This window comes from Mchenga conophoros, linkage group LG7 (assembly GCF_057382185.1).
Source record: "Mchenga conophoros isolate Kocher_MC1m ecotype Shallow Benthic linkage group LG7, M_conophoros_male_GT1.1, whole genome shotgun sequence".
In the NCBI taxonomy this organism is placed as follows: Eukaryota; Metazoa; Chordata; class Actinopteri; order Cichliformes; family Cichlidae; genus Mchenga; species Mchenga conophoros.
The window spans coordinates 17,078,590-17,103,886 of NC_140532.1; the positions used below are offsets into that span (position 1 = coordinate 17,078,590).

Below are 25,297 nucleotides of genomic sequence, written 5' to 3' on the forward strand. Positions count from 1 at the left end.
GATTTATTTTAAAATATACTCTTTAATGCCAATATTCTGATTTGAAGCTTCAGTTTGGTAAAATGGTTAAAACAATTAACTTTAGTTCATATTTGTAAGATAAGAAATGAAACTGGTCTGATAAACATTCAACAGTTTCAATGGTAACTTCCTCCTGGTGATCACGACAGACTTTCAAATCTTCAAGTGTAATGCTAGTTTAGCACTCACATTCTTACATGTTTCAAGGTTAATGCACAAATACACTCCCACTACTTTATGATGTAAACAGTAACTCATGCAGCCTGTGTGCACGAGACAAATAAGCAGTTCCGATTCCTGAAACATGGAATCTGTAGATTTCCCCCTGACAGGCGTCCATCACAGTCACCTTGTAAATGCCGTCTGTAAGGCTTCGTGCCTCCATCCTTAAATACAGGCATGCTGAATGACAGGAGGGAACAGAAGTAGGCTTTTCATTAAAAACAAACACTTAAGAACTACAAGAGAACAAATAAAATCATTAACACTATCCTCTTTCACACATTTCTCTGATTTGATCTTCATTACTGAACAATTTGTTTAAAAACAGCCCATCCACGCCACGTAAGGGTCCCGCGTATCTGTAGTGCAGCAGATGCAGCATGTAGTGTTGTACCGATGCCTGCAAACTTGATATGTTTTGGTTTGCAGCCTTGTTTAAGTCTTAGGAGAAAGTAGCAGTGAGGATGGCCTCTTGCTGCTGATGATGAAGGGTCCCGATGCCGACAGCAGGGGCGGGCAGAGCGGGCCGGCTCACTAACCGGAGCTGACAAGGACAGAGGAGGAAGTCAATTCGAGTAATATAATTCACTGAGGTTCACAGTGTAGACAGAATTGTTTCAAACTGTGCTCACCTTGCAGGCCAGCTGCTTCTCAAACCTGGGAGCTACAAAAGACCAGGGCCCCATGTTCTGAGGCTCCTCCTGGCTCCAAATGAACTCTGCAAGAGGATTTTAAAAATGTGATTATAACCTACAGTGATACAGGATTTATGTAGGTTAGCACTTTGGTTGAAGTTCCTCTCTTGCAGTTCAGTGAAATTTCAGCTCAGTGTGAAACCAGTTTGCTATAGAGTATTTGGTGAGAACGATAGTACAGCAAACTGAAGTGAAACCTGAGCTTTGTTTCTCATCCACACACACAAAAATGACCATTCAGAACAACTGCCAATCTAAATTATGTCTCTCCGTTTTAATTAAAAAAACCCCACAAACATACATGTAAAAAAATAAAAAAATAAATAAACATGTAGTCATTCGCTAAAGAAAATGTGCCATCTTTCATTTCTAACAGGATTGAATGAAATGTCACGTGGTCTTTATCGGGTCTTGAAATTATTTAAATATAACTTTGGCTGAGTGGTAGTAATAATTTGATTTCTTTTCTTTTCCAGTCTTTTTTGTTGTAGATCTGTTGCTCTGCTTGGGATCGTTGTCTTGTTGCTCGACCCAATTTCAGTCAAACTTTAGCCGTCACACAAACGGCCTCACATTTGACTCTAGGATACTTTGGTATACAGAGAAGTTCACGGTTGACTCGATGACCTTAAACTACCCAGCTGCTGTGGCTGCAAAACAAAACCAAATCATCACTCCTTCACCACCGTGCTCGACACTTGGTATGACATGTGTGTGCTCATATCTAATTGCGATGCTGTGCATTAAGGTCACACATTTCCTTATCTGTCTCATCTGTCTAAAGGACACTGTCGCTAAAGTCTGGTGGTTTGCTCAGACGCAGCTTTGCAAACGTGCCATGTTTTTTTTGTTTCTGGTTTTTCGAGAGAAGACACTTTCTCCTGGTCACACACCAAATAAGCCATATTTCTTAAATCTTTTTTTCTACTGTCATGAAGTTTAGTATGTTAAATGTTAAATGTTGAGGCCTGCAGAATCTGACATGTAGCTCTTGGTTTTTTGCAGTTTCTTTGAGCATTGCACAGTCTGACCTCAGGGTAAATTTGTTGGGATGTCCACCCCTAGAAAGACCGGTTACCGTCTTGAATGTCGCTCACTTGTAAATAATAATAGTGAAAAACATTAGATGTAGAATGATAGGCTTCAAATTGTTTGGAAATGGTCTTTAACCCTTCCTGGATTGATGGGCAGCAGCAATTCTTTCTTTAAGGTCACTGCTGATGTCATTCTTCCTTGCCGTTGCTTTAACACACACCTGAACCAGCAAACTCACAGAACTCCTGCTTTTATGGGCACGATGCATTTGATTGTCAGCTATCAGCTCTTGGCTACTACTTATAGTTTAACTCCTCTCTGGAGGGGAGAGGGAGGGGAAACAGGAGGACAAAGGAGGGGGGAACAACTAAGCTGTAGTGCCTCTTCACCTCACTGTACAATACCTTGTGCAATACTTTTTGTAAATAGTCAACAGTGCAATAGACTCAATACTTGAAATGTGCAATTCACTTGTATTTTTTATTCCTATTTATTCTATTTATCCCCTTCATATATTTTATTTATATTGTCTCTGTATTTTTATTTTTATATATATATATATATATATATATATATATATATATATAAATATAAATAATATTCTGTAACTCTGTAACTTCTGTCGGTGCTGTGCTTTTTTGGAAATCGAATTTCCCAGAGGAACCCACCCGAGGGATTAATAAAGTTCTATCTAATCTAATCTAATCTAATACTCACAATTCTTGTAGAAGAAGGGTATAGTTAGTTTAAGGGCACGGCACACAGACATAACGTGCCATGTGTCATAATTTGAGCAGTTTGGTCAAAAAGCTCCTCGTCATATACCTCAGTTACCATCTGAAGACCATTATCTGAATCATCAATTTTTCTTTTAAAAAAACAGAACAAATATTTCTGACTGTCCTTTGCTGTATTACTGTTAAATAATAATCAGGATCTTTGTAAGACCAGAACCTATGATTTATACCCCAAAATGTGAAGATATTTTCAGCCCCGTGTTTGAAGTCTTCTTATCCTCACAAGCTGCATTTAGCTTTAAAACAAAAGCTGTCTGTGCCTAAAAAGTAAAAAGAGGAACCTAAAAAAAGTATGCAAATCACTCACCGCTTTGAAGGTTCAAAGGCTGTGAGCACAGGGTAATAACAGAGGCCAGCTCAGAAAAGCAATTCAAGATTTTGATCTACTCTGAGTCCTCAGCTAAACTTTGCCAGTTGAACACACACGTAGTATTTGTACTGCTGTTTACATAAATGCATTCTTGTGAAACTAAACAAGTAAGGATGGTGTGAATAAGCAAAAAAAGACAATGTTGGCAAGGAAATTTTCTCGTGTATGGAAAGCATGTCCATCACGCCTTGAATGACGCTCACAGGGACAGTAAAGGATAAAGTGAGAGAAACCTGTGAGACAACAGCTGTGCAGTAGGTAAGAGTTTGTCAGATACTTGATGATCTGGCATTTCAACTAAACGGTCGAATGTCGTTTCTGCTTTCAGCTGGATCACATTTAAATTACTCTGACTCAGACTTCAGCAGCGCGCTTTTGTAACCCTCTTCTGTCTGGCAAAAAGTCATCCTTCTAAAGTTTTTGACAGATTGCTAAATTGTATCCGTTTTCTTGATTTTATGACAGGTGGTCTGTTAAATGTAATAATAATTTAAAAAAAAACCAAACAAAAAAAAAAACAAACCCCAGTAGTTTGTTAAATAGATTTTATAGACCAACCCTTAAAGGTTAACCCCAACACTAACGTTTATAACTTATACAGAAGACACTTCATATGAGGTATGACCTCTCCTGGATGTGATGCAAGCCGTCACCTGTCTGGATCGGAATTACTCTCCATTCCTGAATGAGTGCAGCTGACAGCTGGCTATGCAATGGTCACTGGTTGTAGCTGCCTCTGATGAACGCATCCACCCAGGCATGTTCAGCAAGAAACACGTCAGGACTAAAGGAAAAGGCCAAGGAAGTGTCTGAGTACTCTCCTGATCCAGAAAGGCCTGCACTATTCTGGCGGTGTGGGAACCGGCACCGTCCCACTCAAGCAGCCACCACAGGCCTGGCACGATTACTCATCTCTGTTCCATGAGATTTCCACCAAGCTCAATCAGATGAGAGACTTTCTCTGATGGACATGCGAGGCTGCAGCAGCAGCAGCTCAGAACATCGGTCAGCCACATGGTGGCACTGATGAAAAAAACCGTTCATACACCATTTTTGTGTATACTGAAACCTCTGGATTGCAAATGTAGTAAATTGAACTTATTCTGAGTTTTTTTTCTACAAATAATCTGACTGAAACCAATCAACTACAACCAATATCTACTCACAGAACACGTTTGGATTTTCTAAAAGATTGATTTAAAATAATTTACAGAGAAATGGATTTCAAGCAGAGACTGGAAAAAGATTTCACGACAGAAAACTTGTGATTCTTATTCTGACTCATTAATAAAGTACCGTTGTAATTAAGTGGAAAAAAAGATATTTAGATTTGAGAACTTAAGTGTTTGTAATGTTTAAATGTATTATTGCACTGCTCTGAAAGGACAAACACCACCCGCACCACCCTAACACTAAAACTAATAAAACAAAACATTTTTAAACAACACAAACTAAAATGAAACAAACAAATCTACTCTGAAAAACGAAACAAAACTCATAAACTGATCTGATTAAACTTCAACTACGACTCAAAGCAAACTACTAGTGCACCTTCATCTATAAAGCCGGTGTGTAGCCGGTGTAGGCATGTAGGTGGGAAAACAGAGATTAGTGAGCGGTCACGCTACCTTTGGCTTTGGGGTATTTTTTGAGCTCCTGCTGCAGGGCATCCAGAGGGAACGGACACAGCTCCTCCACGCGGATGAGCGCTGTGTTCTGGTTGGCTGCTGATGTCTCCCTCTGTTTCAGCAGAGCATAGTAGTGCTTCCCAGAGCACAGCACCACCTTCTGGACACTGTGTGGAAAGAAAAAACACTGGATTGGGCTCAGGGTTTGGGCTACTTACATATGTGTTTTTATGGTTCTTTCAAAAATCTGAGCTCCTGCAGTTTCATTTAAACACACAGAAACAATCACACACCCACACTGCAGATTTAATATAACGTCTTCTCTACCTTTCTGCTGACACAGAAGTATCACCCAGCACTGGCCTAAAAGACGTTCCTGGTGCCATCTCAGTCAGACTGGACACGGCCCCCTGGGAAAACAGAATATGTCCTTCAAGCATCGAGATGGAAGCATCTCTGAGGAGCTGGATGTGTCAAATCTGTCCTAGAGACCGATTGGTGACTTCCTGGCAACCACTGGTCGCTAGGGAAAAAAAAAATTATATTCCTGAACTGGTTGGCAAGTGGTTACTGGAGGCTGCTGGCTGTTGCTAGGTAAAATTGATTGCAAAGAGGGTGCTGCACAAAAACCCTCCTTGCGATTGCTTTGGTAGTTTCATGGAAGACTGCGAAGACTTAGCAAGTACTCGCCGAGCAGTAGTGAAAGTCTGCTGCAGCCAACACCATTCAAAAGGTCCAGCTTTTACTTTGAAAAGTGCACGCAGAGTTTTGGTTTTGGGTGTTTTTTGGTGCAGCACCATATACCTGTTTGTGACCAACTTCATTTTGCATCTTGGTGTGATTGGAGCTTTAATAGTCGATTTCACTGCAACGGCCAGCAACCTTCAAATACCACCCGCAAAAACAGTCACAGAAATTTTCGCATTTTTCCCTAGCGACCGCTGTTTTCGAGGCATTTAAGCCCGGCTGAGCGCGGCCTAAAGTACTCACGGAAAATCTCAGCAGAGTCTTGGGTCCCACAACAACGAGAGGTTTGCGGAAGTTTCGAACCATCTGCCTCCGAAGCAGATGGAAGTACTGAGCGGAGGTGGTGGGGTTGACCACTGACATGTTCACAGTATCGCCGTCCACACCCTCCTCCTTACTGTCGCACATCTGCGAGACAAAAAGAGGAAAAGTTAGCATTCATTTATATTTCAGGTAATGTGTAACTAAACATTAGCTTGAGTAGCTTCCACTCTTGTAAAGCTGTAACATGAATATGAATGATTTTTTTTTATACCTCACCTACCAAAGATGACACAAAGTAAGTGTTAAGTATGCAAAATTTCAATTTGGTGTTCAATAAATTGCGCCTATTATCGAGGAAATGATTTTAGAAGCAGCCTCAATCCGATGCAATTTGTCTGCTGATTGCTTGCAGCCCATTAAGAAACATTATCGGTGATGATTTGCCATTGATCAAATCTGTACATAATGTGCTCCTGACTACACAGCCTTCCTCTGCACCGAAGAAACCATCTGTAACTTCACACAACAAGCTTTTCATTTAGATCCTACGGGCTATATTAATGTTTAAAATCTCACTTATAGAACCTTTAATTCTCATTACGTGGTTACCATTGTGTCTATTTAAATTATGGTATTATTCACGTATAAAGCTCTCTGCGTGACACTGCATTTGTTATTACAGTTCAACTCTACAAAGGCATGAGTGAAAAGATAATCTGTTTCCTGGCAGAGGTAAAAGATTAAACCTCCATGGAAACTATTCAGGTGTTTTTTTAATGTGTTGTCAAGCAACTGATGAATCTGCAGGATCTGAAATGATAGTCATGTCGTGACTGTTTCAGAACCAAAAGAGAGAAGTGGGATGTCTTTCTCCCATGTCTTTGACTTTAGCAGAGTTTAAGATTTTTTTATTACTGCAAAAGTTGTGTAATGGTTAGAGAATACTATGTGGTGAAATCTTTGCCCTATATCCGACTAACTTTGCTTTTCTCTGCAGCTGTTCGTTTGATTCATTTCAAACTTGGTGGGGTAAGTACAGTGCTGAAAACAAATAGTTATTACACAAAGATACCTGAACAACTACACACTACACTGAAGCACTTCTACCATTTTGGTAGTCACAAAAAAACTGTAACCCACAATCTGCTCATTACACACACACACACACACACACACACACACACACGATATTATTATTGCCCTCGTTTCAAATCATCTTGCTTGCCCGTATACGACACATTTAAGGGATGTTTAAACTGTAGCTTTAACAAAATGGTTTCATAATCTCTGTGAACAGGCTCTGCACTAGTATGATACACTGACAGAGCACTTGTTTATCACAGTATAACACAAAGTCTGTTAAGCTTCAGGGATATCACTGTGCTGTTATGAATCATAAACCATTCTGAATCCATTTCAGCTGCTTTGGTGCAAACTGAAGTGATAACACTGTCCTCTCTTCATCCCTCCGGAGTGATGGCTACAGGCAAAATGGATTCACGATAGTTTATGCTGACTTTGTTTTTACTGTTAGGATCAAGTGTTTCTTTAATTTTGTTGGTGCAGTGCATAAGGAATTGGTTGCACATCGGTGTTATTCCTGATAGGAATTGTCAGGAAAAACGTGTTCTGTGTGTAGACAAATGAAAGAGTGGTTGGAATAATGTAATGAAGAGCACAGACATTCAGCCTGAATAAAAGGCTTCACCTGGGCCCTCATATGGCTAGTCCATCAAATCTGAGCTTAAGTAGCTTTAAGACTGTCATGTCTTTCTGTAATATTAAGTAGCAGGTTAAATAAACAATAGTGAAATTAAGTGATTGACACTGATATGACACGATTGCAGATTAGAAATACCGACACAGTCCTGACTCACTGACCTGGAGGAAGCGCTCCATACGGCAGGAGGAGTGTTCAGGTCCAGCGCCATCGTATCCATGAGGCAGCAGGATCACCATCCCACACTGCAGCAGCCACTTGGCTTCACCTGGAAACACGACAGTTTCACCTCTGATGAAATAATCTTTCTTTTTTTCTTTTTTTTTGACCAAGTTTATTAGAAAATGCGGCAGAGGGGTGAGAAGCTCACCTCCCGAGATGAAGGTGTCAAAGACAATCTGCGCTCCGTTAAAGAAATCTCCAAACTGAGCCTCCCAGATGGGCAGAAGCTTCGGCTGCGCGATGCTCATGCCGTATTCAAATCCGAGCACGGCCTCTTCAGACAGCGGGCTGTTACACACCTAAACACAAGACACCACAATTTGTTGTGTTTTTCATGTTGACACTGATGGTTTTATCTGCTTTGCGAGGGCATTACCTCCAGGAAACCTGTCTGCTCGGGGCTGATGTGATTCAGAGGGATGTACATGTCGTTAGTGTCCTGGCACACAACCATGGCATGCCGCTGACTGAATGTACCTCTTCCAACGTCCTGTCCACTGATACGGATATTAAAACCTGCAGTGACAATAGCTCGAGTTTAAAGGAAACCCCAGGAATTCCCAAACTGGAAATGAGTCATTTTTACTCACTGCTAAAAACACCAGACAAAACGTGACAAACCTTGGCAGAGGAGAGAGCCGAAAGCGAGGGCCTCTGCTGTCGACCAGTCTAGTTTGGTTCCCTCTTCCAGTTTCTGCAGCCGGGCCTGAGTTTACAAAAGCAAAATAATTTAACTGCTGTGATGTTTGGACAAGGCAACGCGGCAGAAAGATTAGAAGCAAAAGATCCCGGTACCTGTACGTGGGTTTTTCCGAGGTGGCTGTGCAGCTGGATTTGCTCAGGGATATCCACAGATTTCACTCCCACAAACTGCAGCAGAGGAATGGGGACACCAGTGTCCCAGGTGGTGACTCTAGCCTGGGGTTCAACAAGATCCCCCCAGCGGCCCTGCAGGTTGGTGGGTGGAGGGCTGTACAGGGTCATGTTGGACAGCTTGTCGTTGAGCATGCTGTAGTATTTGGTTTTGATCTCGTCACGCTCAACTTCTGTCATCAGACCCTCTGAAATCAGCTGGTCTGAGTAGGCGTCTGGGATGCTCTTTCGAGACCTGCAAGGAGCAAACAGGAGATGATCTGATTATTACCCTGTATTCTTTTAAATCAGACGCCCGAGATGGGACCGGGTGCAGACTCGAGCTTTAATTCAAGGGGTTCGACAAAAGCATTGCATTAACTGTTTGGGTATTACAGCCACCTTCAGATGCTCAAAACGAACTGGGCAGTTGACTAAGATGTTTATTTGTCCAGGTTAGGCCTGTTTATTAGTTCATAACAAAGTAAATAAATAAAAATCTGAAAGTGATTCAAAGTATACAAATTGCATTTGTAAATTTTTCACTTGACTTATTATGATGTTAAAGGAGGTTCAAGGAGATGCTGATGTAAGTGAATTATTATTATCATTACGGGCTGAAAAATTCAAATAAACCAATGAGAGAGATCGCAAAAACCTTTGGAGTGATCAAATCAAAATCCTGGTTTGTTCTTAACAAGAATGGCTATGCTGGCCAGCTCAGAAACACTAAAAGCTCTGAAGACAACTAAAGTGGATGGAGACATAATTCTTTCCTTGGTTAAGAAGCAGCCCTCTGCAGCACAGAGCCGAGTCAAGAACACTCACACGGAGGTAGGCGTATAATTGTCAAGGTCTAGCCTTGATGAATGTAATTACAGAGGGTTTACAACAAGGTGAAAAAACACTCGTTACAAACACAACAAGGCCTGATTAGACTTTGCCAGAAAACATCTAAAAGAAGATCGCACTGATGGGAAAAAAAAAACTTTTTTTGGACCTTTAAGTGATGGGAAGAGGAAATTATGAAGGAGGAGGGACAGATACAGAGATGATGTAATGGTATGGGGATGTATGATCGCCAGCGAACAGGACCGTTTCTGTGTATTAAGTAGCAGGATGAATTATGTATTGTACACAGCTGTACTGTCTGCTTTAACCACATGCTGCAAAACTGATGAGACAGAACTCCACAGTGCAAATAGATAATAACACAAAGAATACTGCAAAAGAAAGCAAGAGCTTCTCAAGACAAAGAAATGGGATATGCTTAAAAAGCCAAGTCGGTCACCTGATCTCAGCACAAACCGCATGTTTTCCAGTTACTGAAGACAAAACTGAAGGCAGAGACCCACAAACAACAGCAACTGAAGGCAGCTGCAGTGAAGGCCTAGCTGAGCATCTCAGTGACGGAAACACATCACCTCATGCCCAAGGATTTTAATCCCAGTAGTTCAATATGATGTTTATTTGTCCAATTAACTGTGAGCTTCTCAAAATTGGGACTTGTCCATTATAATGCAATTCCTAAACTGTTAAACCCCTTGAATTAAATCACATATCGACCGATTTAAAATGTATTGAGGTGGTGTACAGAGGCAAAATTAAAACAAAATGCATAAAAGAACTGACCCAAGAACTGCATCTTTAAAAAAACAAAACAAACCTAGCACCTTTTTTTCACTCCCCATGTGATTAAACAACACTCTTGCATTCACTTTAATCTCTCTCTGGCAGTTAATGATTTCTCCTCTTTGTTGTTCTTCATCCATCTTCTCTTCCCCCTCATCCTCCTAACCAGTCACAGTGTATTGCTTCCCACTCCCTGGTCATGCTGGAGGTCGCTTCCTATTAAGAGAGTTCTTTCTCGCCACGGTCGCCAATTGCTTGCTTTTAGAGGCTCGGCTAATTGTTGCAGTTCTCTCTTTAATGTTGCAGGGTCTTTAACATCCAAAGCAACATACTAAAGTGACTGCTGTTGTGAGTTTTTATAGTTTCAAAGCACTGTAGTGGTTTAATAGTTGAAACACTACAATTCAAGTTATGCTTGCCTTTCACACAGAAATAAAAATTCCACAATTACCCAAATACACCATTAAACATCAGCCATTGCTACACGAGTAGACCCATCATGTAAATGCATCAGTGCACCTACAAGAATAATTCAAATCAAACTATCAAATCAAATCAAAGTAAAAGCGATAGCTTTAACTAACCGGATGATCTTGTACATTGCCGGATTGGTGAAAAAAGGCTCGTCCAGCTCATTGTGGCCCCACTGACGGTAACAGATCAGGTCCAGGATGACATCTTTCCTGAAGTGCCGCTGGTAGTCGACAGCCAGGCGAGCGGCTCGCAGCACCTCCTCGGCATCATCTCCGTTTACATGGATCACGGCAGAGTTCACCATCTTACCTGTAGAAGAAATCGCCCATTACACACATGATGAAGGTACCACTTTACAAAGTAAAACTGCACTAACCCTGGCTAATTTAAAAGACCTCTCAGATATCCTATTTCACCGTGTGTATCATATTAGACGCATACATGAAAATAATCCATATTCGAAACCCTCATGAAACTGTTTGACTTAGGCCTCAGGCTGCATGCTACACTCATTTTTAGCCCCATTACTTTGGATTTTTGCATAGAAACAAATGAAGCATCGTGTAATGTGAAGTGTTTTTTTAAACATTACTTTTTGGGCATTTTTGCCTTTATTGGATAGCGGAGCAGTGAAGACAGGCAGGTAGTTGCAAAGAGAGCAGAGGGCAGCAAAAGGCCACAGGTCACTCTCAAATACGGGCTGCTGAATTCTGTGGCCATGTGGTCACCCACTCGCCCACTGAGCTAAAGCAGCACCCCACTGATTCTTTTTCCTTCTCACCATTCATCTTATATGAAAACGTCAGGAGAAAAAAGGCTTTACTGGAAAGATTGCCTGACTAAAGCCTGCTATTTGATTAAGTTGAAGCACAGTAGACACAATGTCAGGTCACAGGACATTTTGACATTCGCTGTACTAGGGCTGGGCGATATGACCCAAAATTCATATCTCGATATTTTTTAGCTGGATGGCGATATAAGATATATATCTCGATTTTTTTTTTTAAAGCCATAAGTTAAGAACAAAAACAGAGTTCTTAGTCACACTGTGTCCCAGATGTCACACGGGCACTTTTATTTACATACAGCGTAGATGTACATGAAGAAATTACTCAAAAATAAATTATCAGCATTTATTAAATAATCATGGTCCATAAATAAAAGAAAACAATGTTGTTTTTGTGCATAACAAAAAGCTCACAATTGTGCAGTCAAAATGTAAACTAATAGACGCTGAGCATAATAACAAAGAGACAGATTTCACAGCTGCACCACGTCTCTGAACAGGTGCCATTTGTGGTCCTTATACACACACAGTACGTATCACTCCACGAGGCTCCTCTTCGGTAGCCGTAATCCTCCGACAATCCATCAAGCGGTGCAGCTCCGTAGCTTAGCAAAGTCATATTAAAACATTTTTTGACAGATTGCCGAGCGCTGTGTACCACATAAAATCGGTTCGCGGTCAGTAAGCACAACCAGAATTCATACATAAGGCGCACTGTCGATTTTTGAGAAAATGAAAGGATTTTAGGCCGTGCAGCCCCTCCTGGCTGCATGTCGTTAGCGCGGTTAGCTCGCTAACACGTTGACGCCGTCCAGCCCCACGCACGGGGCGATCCGCGGTAACTCGCTAACGGAGATTTTCCGCTTTCATCTTGTCATTGCCTGCAGGTGAAGCTATGGGGGAGGGGGAGTTGTGTTCAGTGAAGGAGAGGCGAGGCCGAGTAACGTTGCGTAGAGACAAAAGTGGACGAAAGAGAGGCAAACCTGCTGCTCCACAAGTATAATTATAACGTAACATAGACTATATCGATATAAACGATATTGTCACATCTTATATCTCGTATGAAAATATATCGATATTTTTAAAAAACTCGATATATCGCCCAGCCCTACGCTGTACCTCTAACTGACACTGGTCTTGGAAACACTGGGTTTAAATACTTTAGAATGAGCTCCAAAAACTTTGAAGCTGTGACATTTTAAAAGTTTATATTTAGTTAATCTGCAACTCTCCTCACACGCTTTTTATCTCATGTCTGCCTATTCTCAAAGTCTTTTTTTATACACACAAAGCGCTTTCAAATAAATGACTTGCTAATAACGTATTCTCTCTGTACACGGGAATACTGATGAGAAGCTTTCACTGACCAACATCACTGCAGTACAAAGACGATCGTCCTCTTTCCGACGGGGTGGTGTAGCCCACTTGGTTATTCACGATGAGGTGGATGCTCCCACCCACTCTGTAGTGAGGAAGATTTGAAAGGGTCAGAGTTTCAGGAACGATGCCTTGACCAGTGAACGAGCCGTCGCCGTGAATCTGTGAAGAAGGAAGAAAGAAGAAGTTATCTCATCGTACAAACGAACATCATCTAACAAATCCTGCTTTTTTTATACTGACCTGATTAGCTATGATTCTTTGGTGTGGTGTGTGTAGTCAACATGCAGAAAGTACAATTATAAAGTTTTAAAATATGTCATATTTGACCTCTGACCTCTCCTTCAAGGTCAACATAATGATCTGAAGGTCAAATTGATAGCAATGCTATACAGAGCTATTTAAAACTATTATTCTTACCACCAGTGTTTGTGTTGACAATAGAGCTGGGCGATATGAGATTTTTTCATATCACGATATGTTTTTTTCATTTCAGGCGATAACGATATCTATCACGATATAAGCCAAATAACTATATTTGTAAGATTTAAATGTGCCGTTGCTCACAAGTAAAATGTGAAATAATCAGCAGCTTGTTTTTATTTAAATATTTATTTCCCATAATAAGTTCAACAGGGTAGATGTACTTAAGGAACATGAGACTTTTTCAGATAGATAAAGGCAAATATTGCAAACTACACAAAAGGCAGCCGCTAAAGCGTTTAAGTTTCAAAATAGAACAAACGAAACAGACTAAATTGTCAATTCCACTTAGAAACAAAATATTAATTCTAAAAATAAATCTTAGTTTGTTTACAGAAGAACAGACAAAACTGACTAACTTTTGTCAATATCAAATAAACTGAGAACTAAAAGGAAATTCTCAATCTCTCCTTGTTGTATAGCTGAGCTTTTCAAACAGTTTTAACAGTTACTTTAGTCTGACAAAAGCCGAATGACGAATTAGCGCTTCCAGTCAGAGACTGAGGCTACGTCCACGGGTACACGGGTATTTTTGAAAACGGAGATTTTCTGTTTTCGTTTTAAAAAATAATCCCGTCCACACATAAAGGCAGAAATGAAGGAAAACGCTGCTATGAACATGCCAAAGCAGCAGGTGGCGCTAGATTCCTAACCGTGCCGAAATGTTGGCCAATCAGAAGTCTAGAAGCCTCGGTGGGAAAAAGTAAACAAAGCTGGGGCATAGAAGCAGAACCGAGTCGTATGTGTGGAGGGACAGTAACTGTGTGTATATGTAAGCATTTAAACACTGCAGAGAGTACAATTAACAGTAACAGTATTGTAGAAATTCATTTCACCGAAACAATAACGTGGCGCAGTGTGACGCATGCACCAGTTTATTGTATTTCCAGACTTGCTTTCGGCACAATTTACAGTGCACGCTACTCTGTTTTTTGTCAGACTTGAAATAGCCGAAATACCTTCACACTACAGAGCTTCTATGGCTCTTCCGTTCGACAATCTCTCCGGCATTGGAACCATCATCTGTTTTCTCTTCGGTCACGCTCGGTTGATTTTTCTAGTCGGCACACTCATTTCCTCCATTACCCGCTGGCTGCCTCCCAAACAAACACACGTGCGGCTTGGCACTTGTGCTGTACGTAACAAGTCACGCGACGTGACGCTGCGGCTGTGATTGGTTCGGCTCTGCGCTACTTAGTTTGGATTGGCTGTTCTTTTTATTTTTTATTTTTTATTTTATTTTAAGAGGACAAGAGCGGCGAGGTCTATCGCGATAGCTTAATTTCTCTATCGAGTAAAAGTTATATCGCGATACATATTGTTATCGTTCTATCGCCCAGCTCTAGTTGACAACATATAGGCATTTATGGAAAGGGGATATGGGGATTCTAAATATTGCATTATAGTTATAGCAACCAAATATCATGTCCCATTTGACCTCTGACCTCCCTTTTACATTTCACATCTGTCTTTCTTTCAAGGTGACCCCAAAAAGCACTTTACCTTCAAAGAAAATGTTTTGAAGAGGAAGAGAATGAGCTTCCTGGTTGGTTAGTTAGTATAACATTATATAATAAGCACAAGTTAAAGTTGTGATGTCTGTAAGTCACAATATTAACATGAGGTAGAGCGAATAAATGTAAAATTGTCAAATTAAAAGTAATAATTGTTCTTCATTAATTCATTAAAGCATACAGTGATTTCTTAAGCATTTTGGAAGGGAGAGGGAATCTTTTTCAGCACACAGAAGTAAAACACTTTTTTATTTGTTCCAATAGAGCTATTTGTGTTCGTTTATGAAATTCCACACTAACAGACTCATCACTTTTTCTAGCAAGTTCTAAAATATGTCCTCATGCGTGCATGCAGCTGTGATACCTGCAGACAGATGACTTGGTCCCCAGGTTGGGCGTCGTCTTCGGGCGAGTAGTCCCCTTCTTTCCGGAGCTGCTGCCTGGCTCTGGTTTTGCCCTGAGCCACGGGGTTGATGGCCTCAAGGTGAGATGGGTTGGGCAGCATGGTGACATGAAGGGGGTGTTTAGCTCTGAAATCTAACTCCACCGAAGAGGTGAGGTGGGAGAGGACGTCACCGATGGCCGGCGAGGTGTCGGGGAACTCGCTGAGGCCGCGCATCTTACGGAACATAAGCTGGAGAGAAAAATGAGGGAAGCACAGCGTTATCCGAGACCGTCTTGCTTTTGTTTGTCGTGGCGAACAAAAGCTGTTCAGTGATGTTAAAGAAAATAAAAGATAATCTTGAATACCGTGACTAAAATGCAGTATACGGGTCAGATTAAATATCCAAACCTCAGGTGGGAACTTGAGCAGGCCTGTCAGGAGGTTGAGTCGGCCTCGGTGAGGCATGCCGATCACAATGTCAGTGACTCCACTGTGGGCAGACCGGTGGAAGAGCTCAAAGAAAAACCCCATCATGCTCTCTGCTCCCTCTCCTCCATAACGCTTCACAGTAGCAAACTTGGTGGCCAGAAAGTGGTCGAATTCCTGCAGGTCGAAAGAGGAATATTATGAAGTGGATGTCATTGAGATCACGTGCTACAATTCTTTTTTATTACTCTTCTGAAACCTGCCTGCGACTCTAGCATGATCTTGGCCAGCTGCCTTCTCTCCTCTGGAGAGAAATTCTCTCTCTTAAGCTCCTCGAAGCGGTCAGCGAACCACTCCCTCTCATCCAGACTGCTCAGCTGGCCGGGCTCCACTGACAGGTGGCCACAGTAGGCTTCTTCCAGGTAGGCCTGAACCTCTTCCACAGAAGCCTGCGCTTTCCCAAAGTGCCGCAAACCTGCAGAATCACATGTAACGAGTAAAGTAAGCAACACCTACCTGTGAATTGTAAGGGTGGGGGAGGGTCACAGAACAAAAACAGCCCTAATATGTATTTTTTTAGTGTTCTGTATTCACAGATGAATAAACACTGTATATTTCACAAATGATATGAAGCTAGATAACATGCTAGAAAGCAATGAGAACTAGGGCTGGGCTATATCATACCGTTCACTGGTGTAATTTTGGGCAACGATAGGAAAATGAAATATCGCGATAGAATATCGGTAAAACGCGCATGCGCAGTGCCTATATTTACATACGCACATGATGGCGACGCAGAATGAGGAGAGCGAAAGTGGATTCTTGAATGACACAGATGAACCAGAATTGGTTTGTAAAAATGCTGCAACTTCAGTGGTGTGGCACTGGTTTAGCTTTCGTCCGTCAGATACACAACAAAGCACTATTTTTGGTACAGCATGCTAGCAGGCCGTCGTTATTACCGTGTTGTTTGGAAACACTTAAAATCAATCCTTTGATTTTTCTGAAAATCGACAGTGCCCCTTATAATCCCGTGTGCCTTATGTATGAATTCTGGTTGTGTTTACTGACCTCCAAACGATTTTATGTCGTACACGGCGCTCGAAAATCTGTCCAATGTTTTAGTACGACTTTGCTAAACTACGAAGCCGCACCGCTTGATGGATTGTAGGAGCATTAGGGCTATCGTGGGCCTCGCGGAGTGATACGTACTGTGCTTCAACATAATATACACACACAATAGGTAATAACCTCTTTTTAAGTTTTGTGGATATTATACATGGTTATGCTGAGGACATGTCGGCCAATTTCCACTGGAAATGCCGTTTGGTTAAACTGTCAGCAAGGAATTTGCACTGTTACATTTTTATATAACTTTAATGCACATAAAAAACAGCTGCTTGTTTAAGTGAAAATACATTGATGGGGTTTTTTGCACTAATAAAGTTGTGGAGTTGTAAAGCATTTTGTCTAGTGTCAATTATATCGTCAGTTATATCGTTATCGCAAATTTTCAAATGTATATTGTGATAAATATTTTTGGTCATATCGCCCTGCTCTAATGAGAACAAACTACATTTTAATAATAAAACTTGCATACTTTAAAATTTTACAGGGTTTTTTTCCAGGACTTTAACCTGCAATCATTTTACTCTGACTTTACACTTTTAAACCAAGAATCGAAATTCTCAAATGTTGCATAAAATGTAAATAAAACAGAATGCACCTGTTTACAAATCGAATCCTAAGACTTAACGAGGTAACGACAAGCTGCTGTTACCGTGAATTACTGCGACTAGTCTGATCCATTGACACGCATCACTAGCACATAAGAACATGGGTGATGATTGAGTGCAGTGGGTCACATGGTCACGTTCCCTCCCTGTAAGCCTGTGATCAGATGGGGTCTGTCCAGTCCAGCGCTTGTTGTTGTAACCAGTTCAGATCTAGACCTTTCAGCATGTGGCTCTAATAATATGGTTATCCTGGATGAAGAGGACGGTCCTTCAAGTAAGCAACACAAGACAGTTAAGGAAGCTGAATGTGTAAGTAAAAGTGGAACTATGTCTGCTGTAACGGTTTCCTTTAGGGATTTGATTTTTTAACGGTTATATACACTCACACGCCGCTTTAACAGGTACAGCCAAGGTTTTTATCGTTAACGAAAACTAACGAAATAACGAAAACTAGAAGTGAAAAAACATTTTCGTTAACGGAAATAAAAATAAAAACAAAAAAAGGAAAACTAACTAAAACTGTAATGAGTGTTCACAAAACTAAAAATTAACTGAATTTATAGCAAAAATGTGTTTAGTTTTCATTGATGTGTGCGTGTCATACAATAGTCAAGGGTGAAAATGAAGTTTAGTTTCCAGATTTTTTGCTTGCTGTCTCATTATGCCAGCAGGTGGCCAGTACGTTAGTCGAGTCGTCTGTGTTGCTGCTCCATCCACGCGCAGAATCATGTCAGGAAAAGTCGGGAGAAAGCACCAGAGTCCAATAGAGATTGAAAATGTGACGTCGCTCAGGGGTAAAATCGCAAAGAATTCTGGGAACTCGTGGCAAGAGGTACTAGCGCACGCAGGCTTTCAATTGAAATCAGTTATACAGCGATAAAAAGAAACACAAAAAATGGCAAGAAGCTGTTGTATTACAGTTTTTCTCAAATGTTAAAACACAAAAGCCAATCCTGTAACCCAAATGACCAGTAGTCTAAACACATTTACTAAATGTAGCCACCATATTCCAGTACCATAAACACATGTCACATGAAGACACAATTCACAAAACACAACCCTCTGTACTCATAAATCTAAACACATTTTTCCTTGCTAAAACACATGTTGCAAAACAACTCTGCTCATATTCTCAAATGAAAGCCCATGTGATGCAAAATGCTTGCCACAGTCACCAATCTTTGAACACAGGGAACACACCTGGCGTCAGTCACTACACACAACGACTCAAAATTGAAGACACCTGTTGCTAATGATGTGACCCCACCTATAAAAGCATAGTTTGGTGAAGATGCCAAACAATCACAATGGATGAAGGCATTCGAGCGTGCGGAAGGAGAAGAGCTGCAGGCCAAAGAGGAAGAGGGGTTGAGATCAGAGGAGGAAGAGGTGAAGGCCTAAGAAGAAGAAGAGTTCGGAGTAGAGGAGGAAGAGAAGGAGGCCAACAAGAGAGAGGAGAAGGTCCAGGTGGGAGAAGAAGACAACCTCGCACCATCATAACAGATGATATGCGAGCAACAGTAATTGATCATGTCATTGTCCATGGCATGACAATGGCTGAAGCGGGACGAAGAGTACATCCAAACCTGAGTAGGTTCACCGTGGCCACCATTATCAAGGCATTTAGACAACACAACAGGTGTAGTACGCTATTGCTTTCTTTGTCACACTACAGTTTTACAGGCCTGTGAAAGTGGTCTGTTACTTTACATGTAGTTTTACATATAAATCAGTCAATTGACAACACATGTTTCTTTCTTTAGAGCTGAAAGAATGCCACATAGAGGTGGGAGGGTTGCCATATTCACAGCGGCACAAGAAACCCTCATTGCAGATATGGTCCGTGAGAACAACTGCATTAGACTCCGAGAGATCAGAGACAAAGTCATTGCAGATAATGTAAACTTTGAGAACATTGATGCTGTCAGCGTGTCCACAATAGACCGAGTTCTCAGGCGCCAACAGATGAGGATGAAACAGGTCTACAGGGTTCCCTTTGAGCGCAACTCTGCGCGACACATAGAACAACGTTACGAGTATGTGCAAGTACGTATACATCCATGTCCACAGTACAGTTAGTGGACATACTGTGTTGCTTAGTGGCCTACATTACTTCTGGACAATACTGTGCTACCTGATTGACCGTTCTGAACACCTGTACGCTTTTCCATGTTCACAGAGGATAATGCAGTTGGACGCGATGGCCAGACCCCATGAGTACCTCTTCCTGGATGAGGCTGGCTTCAACCTCCAGAAACGAAGGCGAAGAGGCCGTAACATCATTGGCCAAAGAGCCATCACTGAGGTTCCTGGCCAATGGGGGGGTAATATTACTCTTTGTGAAGCTATGGGTACGGAGGGGCTTGTCCACCGGCATGCTGTCCTTGGGTCTTACAACACCCAACGTCTCCTCACCTTCCTAGAGGAGCTAAAAGACATCCTCCTGGACCGTCAACAACACCATCCTAGGCTAGCACATCACATGTATGTGATCATTTGGGACAACGCCCGCTTCCACAAAACACACCAAATCAGAGAGTGGTTCACCACCAACAGTGACCACTTTTTAAACGTCTGTCTGCCACCCTTCTCCCCTTTCCTGAACCCTATAGAGGAGTTCTTCTCATCATGGAGATGGAAGGTGTATGACAGACAGCCATACACAAGAGAGAACCTCGTACGGGCAATGGAGCTGGCCTGTGCTGACATCCCAGTGGAGGCCTTCCAGGGATGGATTCGCCATTCCAGGGCGTTTTTCCCGCGGTGCCTAGCAAGGGACAATATAGCCTGTGATGTGGATGAGGTGATGTGGCCCAATGCAGCTCGGCGACATGATGCCGCACAGTGACTGTGTGTAATACTGTAAAAAGACCGTGTAGACAATAAAAAAGACTTCACACCCTGATCATTTTTCCGAGAGTACTGTTGTGTGCGATAGATTCTGTTTTTGCATTGAGTTGTGTTACAGTAGTGTACGTACATGCAGGATGTTTTTATAGATTTATAGTCTTCATGTGAAACTCACAAATCTAAATGCCTAATCCTCTGCAGGGTTCTATGACGATCCGTTACTGTACAGTTTATAAAAATATGCATTGGCAGTTATGAACCAAAGAACCTTCTCACAAATTGAGCATTGTGTTTTCAATTGTTTTGCTGTAGTGTGTAATGCTGTGTATAGTGTTTACAGTTTTGACAGCTTCGAGCTGCTCTCTTGGTGTGGGAGTTTGAGTTTTGCAGTGGGAAGGTGTGGTTGTGTTTATGTAGCCTTAGAGAAGGGTGTTGTGTTTGGACATTGGGGGACCTGGTGGTAACGTTTGTGACATGTGTTTTAGCATTTGAGAAAAACTGTATTAACTGCAATAGCCGGTCGCATGACAGCCACAGGAAGCCGACGAGTAAAGAGATCGGTTGTTATCGGATTACGTCGTTGAAGAGAAATTGTTCGAGCCATGTTTCCGAAGTAACAAAGAGGCGACGGGTGGCCTGGATTGCAGCCATTCAAAGACCAAATATAACGTCCCAGAACACTCCAGCTCACAGGTTAGTCTGCTCCAAGCATTTCCACAAAGGTCAGTCTGCTGTTGTAGTTAATGCGTCATTTTTCTTAACATAATTGGTGATATAGGTTACAAGCAAGTCTGGCGCTGAACAGAAATTGTCGCGCTATGCTCCTTTATTTATTGTGCATAAATAGTGAATTGTCCTGACACAATATTGTGTTTCGCTTCTGTTATTATGGTACATTGACAAAAACATATACTTTTATTCACAGGATAAAACAGTTGTTTTGTATCACTAATTGCCCAGTACGATTACAGCATACAATATTATTGTCACTGCTACATTTCTGTGATGCGTATCAGAAATTATTTCTACTACTAATTAATTACCATTGAGCTCAAAGGTCCTATTAATAAACTGTTAACGAATGTGTATTTATGAAGACGATTTGTGAGACTGGTAAACTTATGATATGTACGATGGTCTTTACTTTCTACACGGTGCATTTCAAGGTCCTGCACCCATCCGTCGGTAAACTGTACCTGGGCTTGTTGCAGTGACCTGAAGTTACTAAACTTCATGAGTGTATGCACTCACTCCAAGAACCGTATAATTATAAATATGAGCGTGGTGAAAGTTGGGCAGCACGCTAACGTATTTTGTCCCTCTGTGTGCTCGTAAGGGTCTAACCCTTTCACTGGTTTGATTTTTTTCCTCGTATCTTTTCTTTGACTTTTCATTAAGTCTGTCTTTGTACGGACCGGCATTGTTCTCCTTCGTTTTGTACATACCTTTTTGGGGGGCAAAGAAAAAGCAAGAATTTATTGGAACCGAAGAATGAACGTTTTGCGGTGCTGCAAATGCTTGCATTTGATGCAGGTACTTGGATTGTTTTGCCACGAGTTACCGGCATGCAATGCGCAAAAGTCACGTGGTCTGTCAATCTCTATTTGGGATTACTTTGAATATGACTGTGTTTTGAATAAAGCAAGTGTCTTGTAGTGGAAAGAGACAAATTATGAGGGACATTTCTAAAGGGAAAAAATCCCACAAACCTTAAAGTGCACTTGAAAAGCTCACACAAGAAGGCTAACCTAGCTTACCTTGAGAAGGTAAGGGAGCACACTCAACCCTCATCCCCAGAAAACAGAAGCTAACCCCAGGGAAGGCAGCGTGATGCATCCCGAGACAACAGGACTGGGGTATCTACATAACTGTTTAAGTAAATTGCCTTCAAAAAGTTTATCAATTCACTTGAACCAAAATTACGAACACCCAGTGCTGCGAGAGTTAATAGTCTCATTGGGGCCAAGATATACATTTTATAGTTGCCTGGTATCAATGGTTGTTCATCTGCCTTCATTTATTTATTTAAAGAACCCATAGGTGTAGCCCTGCGACAGACAGGCGACCTGTGCAGGGTATGGTAGCTGGAATAGCAACATACCCAAGGATAAGCAGAAGAGAATGACTGATATGATGAAACTGGGATTTTGTTACACTTAATTATTGCAAACACAACTAAAACTATAACTGAAACTAATCAAAACTAAACTGAAACTAAGGATTTTCAAAAAAATAAAAAACTAAACTAGCAAACAATTGGTAAAAACTAATTAAAACTGATATAAAATTGAAAATCTGAAGTCAAAACTAAATAAAAAATAAAAACTAATGAAAATTGCAAAACTATTAAAACCCTGGGTACAGCTGCTTGTTAATGAAAATATTTAACAGGCCAGTGACATCACAGCAAGATGACCAGCTCAGGTGTAAACAGCCTGGAATAAAGAGCCATCCTGCCTTGCCCAAGTATTAGTGCTGACCACGTCCTTTTATGAGCGCCGTGTAGACGTCTTCTGATGGCTCGTTGTGACTGGACAGCACACCATGTCAAAGTTAAAAAAACAAAACAAAAAACGTTTTGTGTTCAATGGATCAAATTTTGCTTCTTTACATAAGCCTGTAGAGAACTTTTAATTTTTAACCTCATAATTAGGCGTAATAATGGTGCAGTAACAGATGCAACCACTCAAATTTTGCATAACAAAACATAAAAACAACTTTATGTGCATGAACCTTAAAGAGTTCATGCTTTAGCATTAAGTCATGGATAAAATGGTGTGTGTCGTTTTGTTTTCTCCCCTACAGCCATTTTTGGACTCCTCACTTTCAGAGACAACTGATGATCAACCAGGTGTTGCGCAAGAATGGCACATGCTAACAAGTAAGTACAAGTTGTGTTGAACACAGAGTCCTCAGTTAAACATCAAAACTGGAGTGCAGCAAATACTGGGATGGGCAGGATTTCATAATGAAAGGCAAACGCCATATAAGTTTAACACTTTTTAAACAGCAAAAAGTAGAGAGTTGGACGTGATTAACACTTAAAAACTCAGAGTGAAATGACATTGTGGGTGTTATTTTTTCCCCCTCATAGTTTAAAAAAGGTAAACAAGTGTGAGTATGCTAACTTCAGGTGCATGCTTTCTGCAGGATTCCTTTACCTGAGGTGTTGAGTTGTCCACTCATGGTGCCAGTCAGCATGCTAATCTCCGGGACACTGTCAACAACAGGCTTTTGGGGTAGCAAAGGGTTAATTTTAGCAGCCTTGTGTCCGTGAGCTCTGTATGCCTCCACCAGTCTAGCTAGAGCATGATCTGAACACAAGAGAAGAGAACAACGCGTGACAGCGAGCTCACATTAAATAAATGACGCGTTCACTGCACAGCAGTTAACAGCTACAACAGCTTCCAGAGTCAACGATAGGCCACCTAAACAGAATATCATTCAAACTCGTATAAAAATACCGCGGAATAAAATAACCCCACAAACAAGCGTTAATGCAACTGTCTTTGCGGAGCCTCTATGTTAAACGACGGTAACTTAAGGGGACCGTACTGCAATTTAACTCCATACTGACCTTGATTTAGTGCAGCCACCCGCTCGCTCTGCCACTTCTGGTCCCGCTCGGTGCTCTTGGGTCGGTACCCGTAAACACCTCTCTCGGTGTGATAACTGCAGCCGACAACCTGCCGAGCGACGCTCTGCGGCAGTCTGCTCAGCGAGCTTTTCAGCAAAATCAAGGCCGACATGTTTCCAGGTCTTTAGTCTCGCATGAGATAGCGGCACACATCTGAGAACAGGCTACAGGACGGCAGCCATACTGCCCGGAGGAGGGACACGTTAATGGGAGGAGATGTCGCATCGGCAGGCGATTGGCTGAAGCTTATCTGGTCGATATTTAAGTCGAGTAAATGGTATTTAATTTTACTTAAACACAAGGTTTGAATCTGTAGGGCACGAGGTTACATTTTTACATTTCGGGCCAGCGCTATGTTGTCTTTAAGATGGCTAAAAATCTCAGAAGCAAGTGAAGTAGCGCAACAGGTGTCCAAGCGACGACGATGTGCTGAGTTCAGGGACTTCTTAAAACATCGTAATTACCACTGGAGAGCAAGATTATTATAATTAACTGAAACTGAACTTAAAATTTATAAAAGCATGCATTTAAGGTATGAAAAACACTTTGAAATAACTAAAAAGAAAGAAAGAAAATAGGTGTGGGGAAAAAAATCAACAAAAACGTTTTATTTTTTTTTAAATAAATTTTTTTTTTGATTTTTTTTTTTCGCTTTTGCGGGAAAAATACTTACAAAACGACTTAAAACAAAATATAGAAGACTTGCTGGGTTTTTTCAGTCGAATTTGTCACCACACCACGTGAAAAAAAAGTTGTTTCATATATTTACAGACTGGAAAGTCTATAATGTTCTAACTCAGAAAAAATAAAAAGTGCATTTTTAAATCGCTGTTCTAACCTTCTTAAATATCCCATGACAAATATTTAACCATAAAATTATTTAAAAACACCAACACTAAAACTAAAAATATTAACTGGTAAAATCAAACTGTTGCTACATTTTATTTTTTTAAATATGCTGAGGCTGTTCTGAGGTCAAATGAATGAAAATGGTGGTTTTGGGGAATTGGGGGATTTTGAAACGGTGAGACAGTATGCCATGTCTGTGTGTTTTAAGGGCCAGTGGTGACAGAGATCAAGGTGAGCCTTGACGCTGTAACAATAGATGCCTGTGCTCCCACCATATGCCCAGACTCCCACACCTGCTGGTCTTTCATGGATCATGTAGGAATCTCCAAACAATGAAACAGCACCCGAACTCCCATTTCAGTGAGTGCATGAAACACATGCACAAGTCCCACACACAGGTTTCCTGCACCGAGCAGTTTGTAACAGGCAACTTTTGATGTTTTGTGTTAATTAATGTTAAATTAATAATGGCTAATAAGGACTGATCAACCATTCATTAGTCCAGGACACAAACTTCAGGATCTTCCACATAAACTGTGATCAGATTTAAAGATCCCAGAGCTCTGGAGTTTAA

The 25,297-nt window shown here is 41.2% G+C and overlaps 2 protein-coding genes across 2 annotated transcripts; one reads left to right on the top strand and one right to left on the bottom strand.

Annotated features, from left to right (window-relative positions):
• On the bottom strand, window positions 1-24,248 carry dhtkd1 (dehydrogenase E1 and transketolase domain containing 1). Its single transcript, XM_085282612.1, has 17 exons — window positions 23,815-24,248; window positions 23,399-23,551; window positions 15,915-16,126; window positions 15,634-15,828; window positions 15,205-15,474; window positions 12,834-13,005; window positions 10,790-10,988; window positions 8,517-8,829; window positions 8,343-8,427; window positions 8,098-8,237; window positions 7,870-8,020; window positions 7,661-7,767; window positions 5,759-5,923; window positions 5,096-5,178; window positions 4,769-4,935; window positions 876-961; window positions 1-787 (listed from the first exon to the last, which is right to left on the bottom strand). The coding sequence occupies exons 1-17, from the start codon at window positions 23,984-23,986 to the stop codon at window positions 686-688; spliced, it is 2,772 nt and encodes a 923-aa protein (XP_085138738.1). The 5' UTR covers window positions 23,987-24,248; the 3' UTR covers window positions 1-685.
• On the top strand, window positions 18,305-20,235 carry LOC146569929 (uncharacterized). Its single transcript, XM_085281250.1, has 3 exons — window positions 18,305-19,026; window positions 19,151-19,433; window positions 19,567-20,235. Exons 1-3 carry the CDS (start codon window positions 18,695-18,697, stop codon window positions 20,233-20,235), a joined length of 1,284 nt encoding a protein of 427 aa, XP_085137376.1. The 5' UTR covers window positions 18,305-18,694.
• Window positions 24,249-25,297: the final 1,049 nt, after the last annotated feature.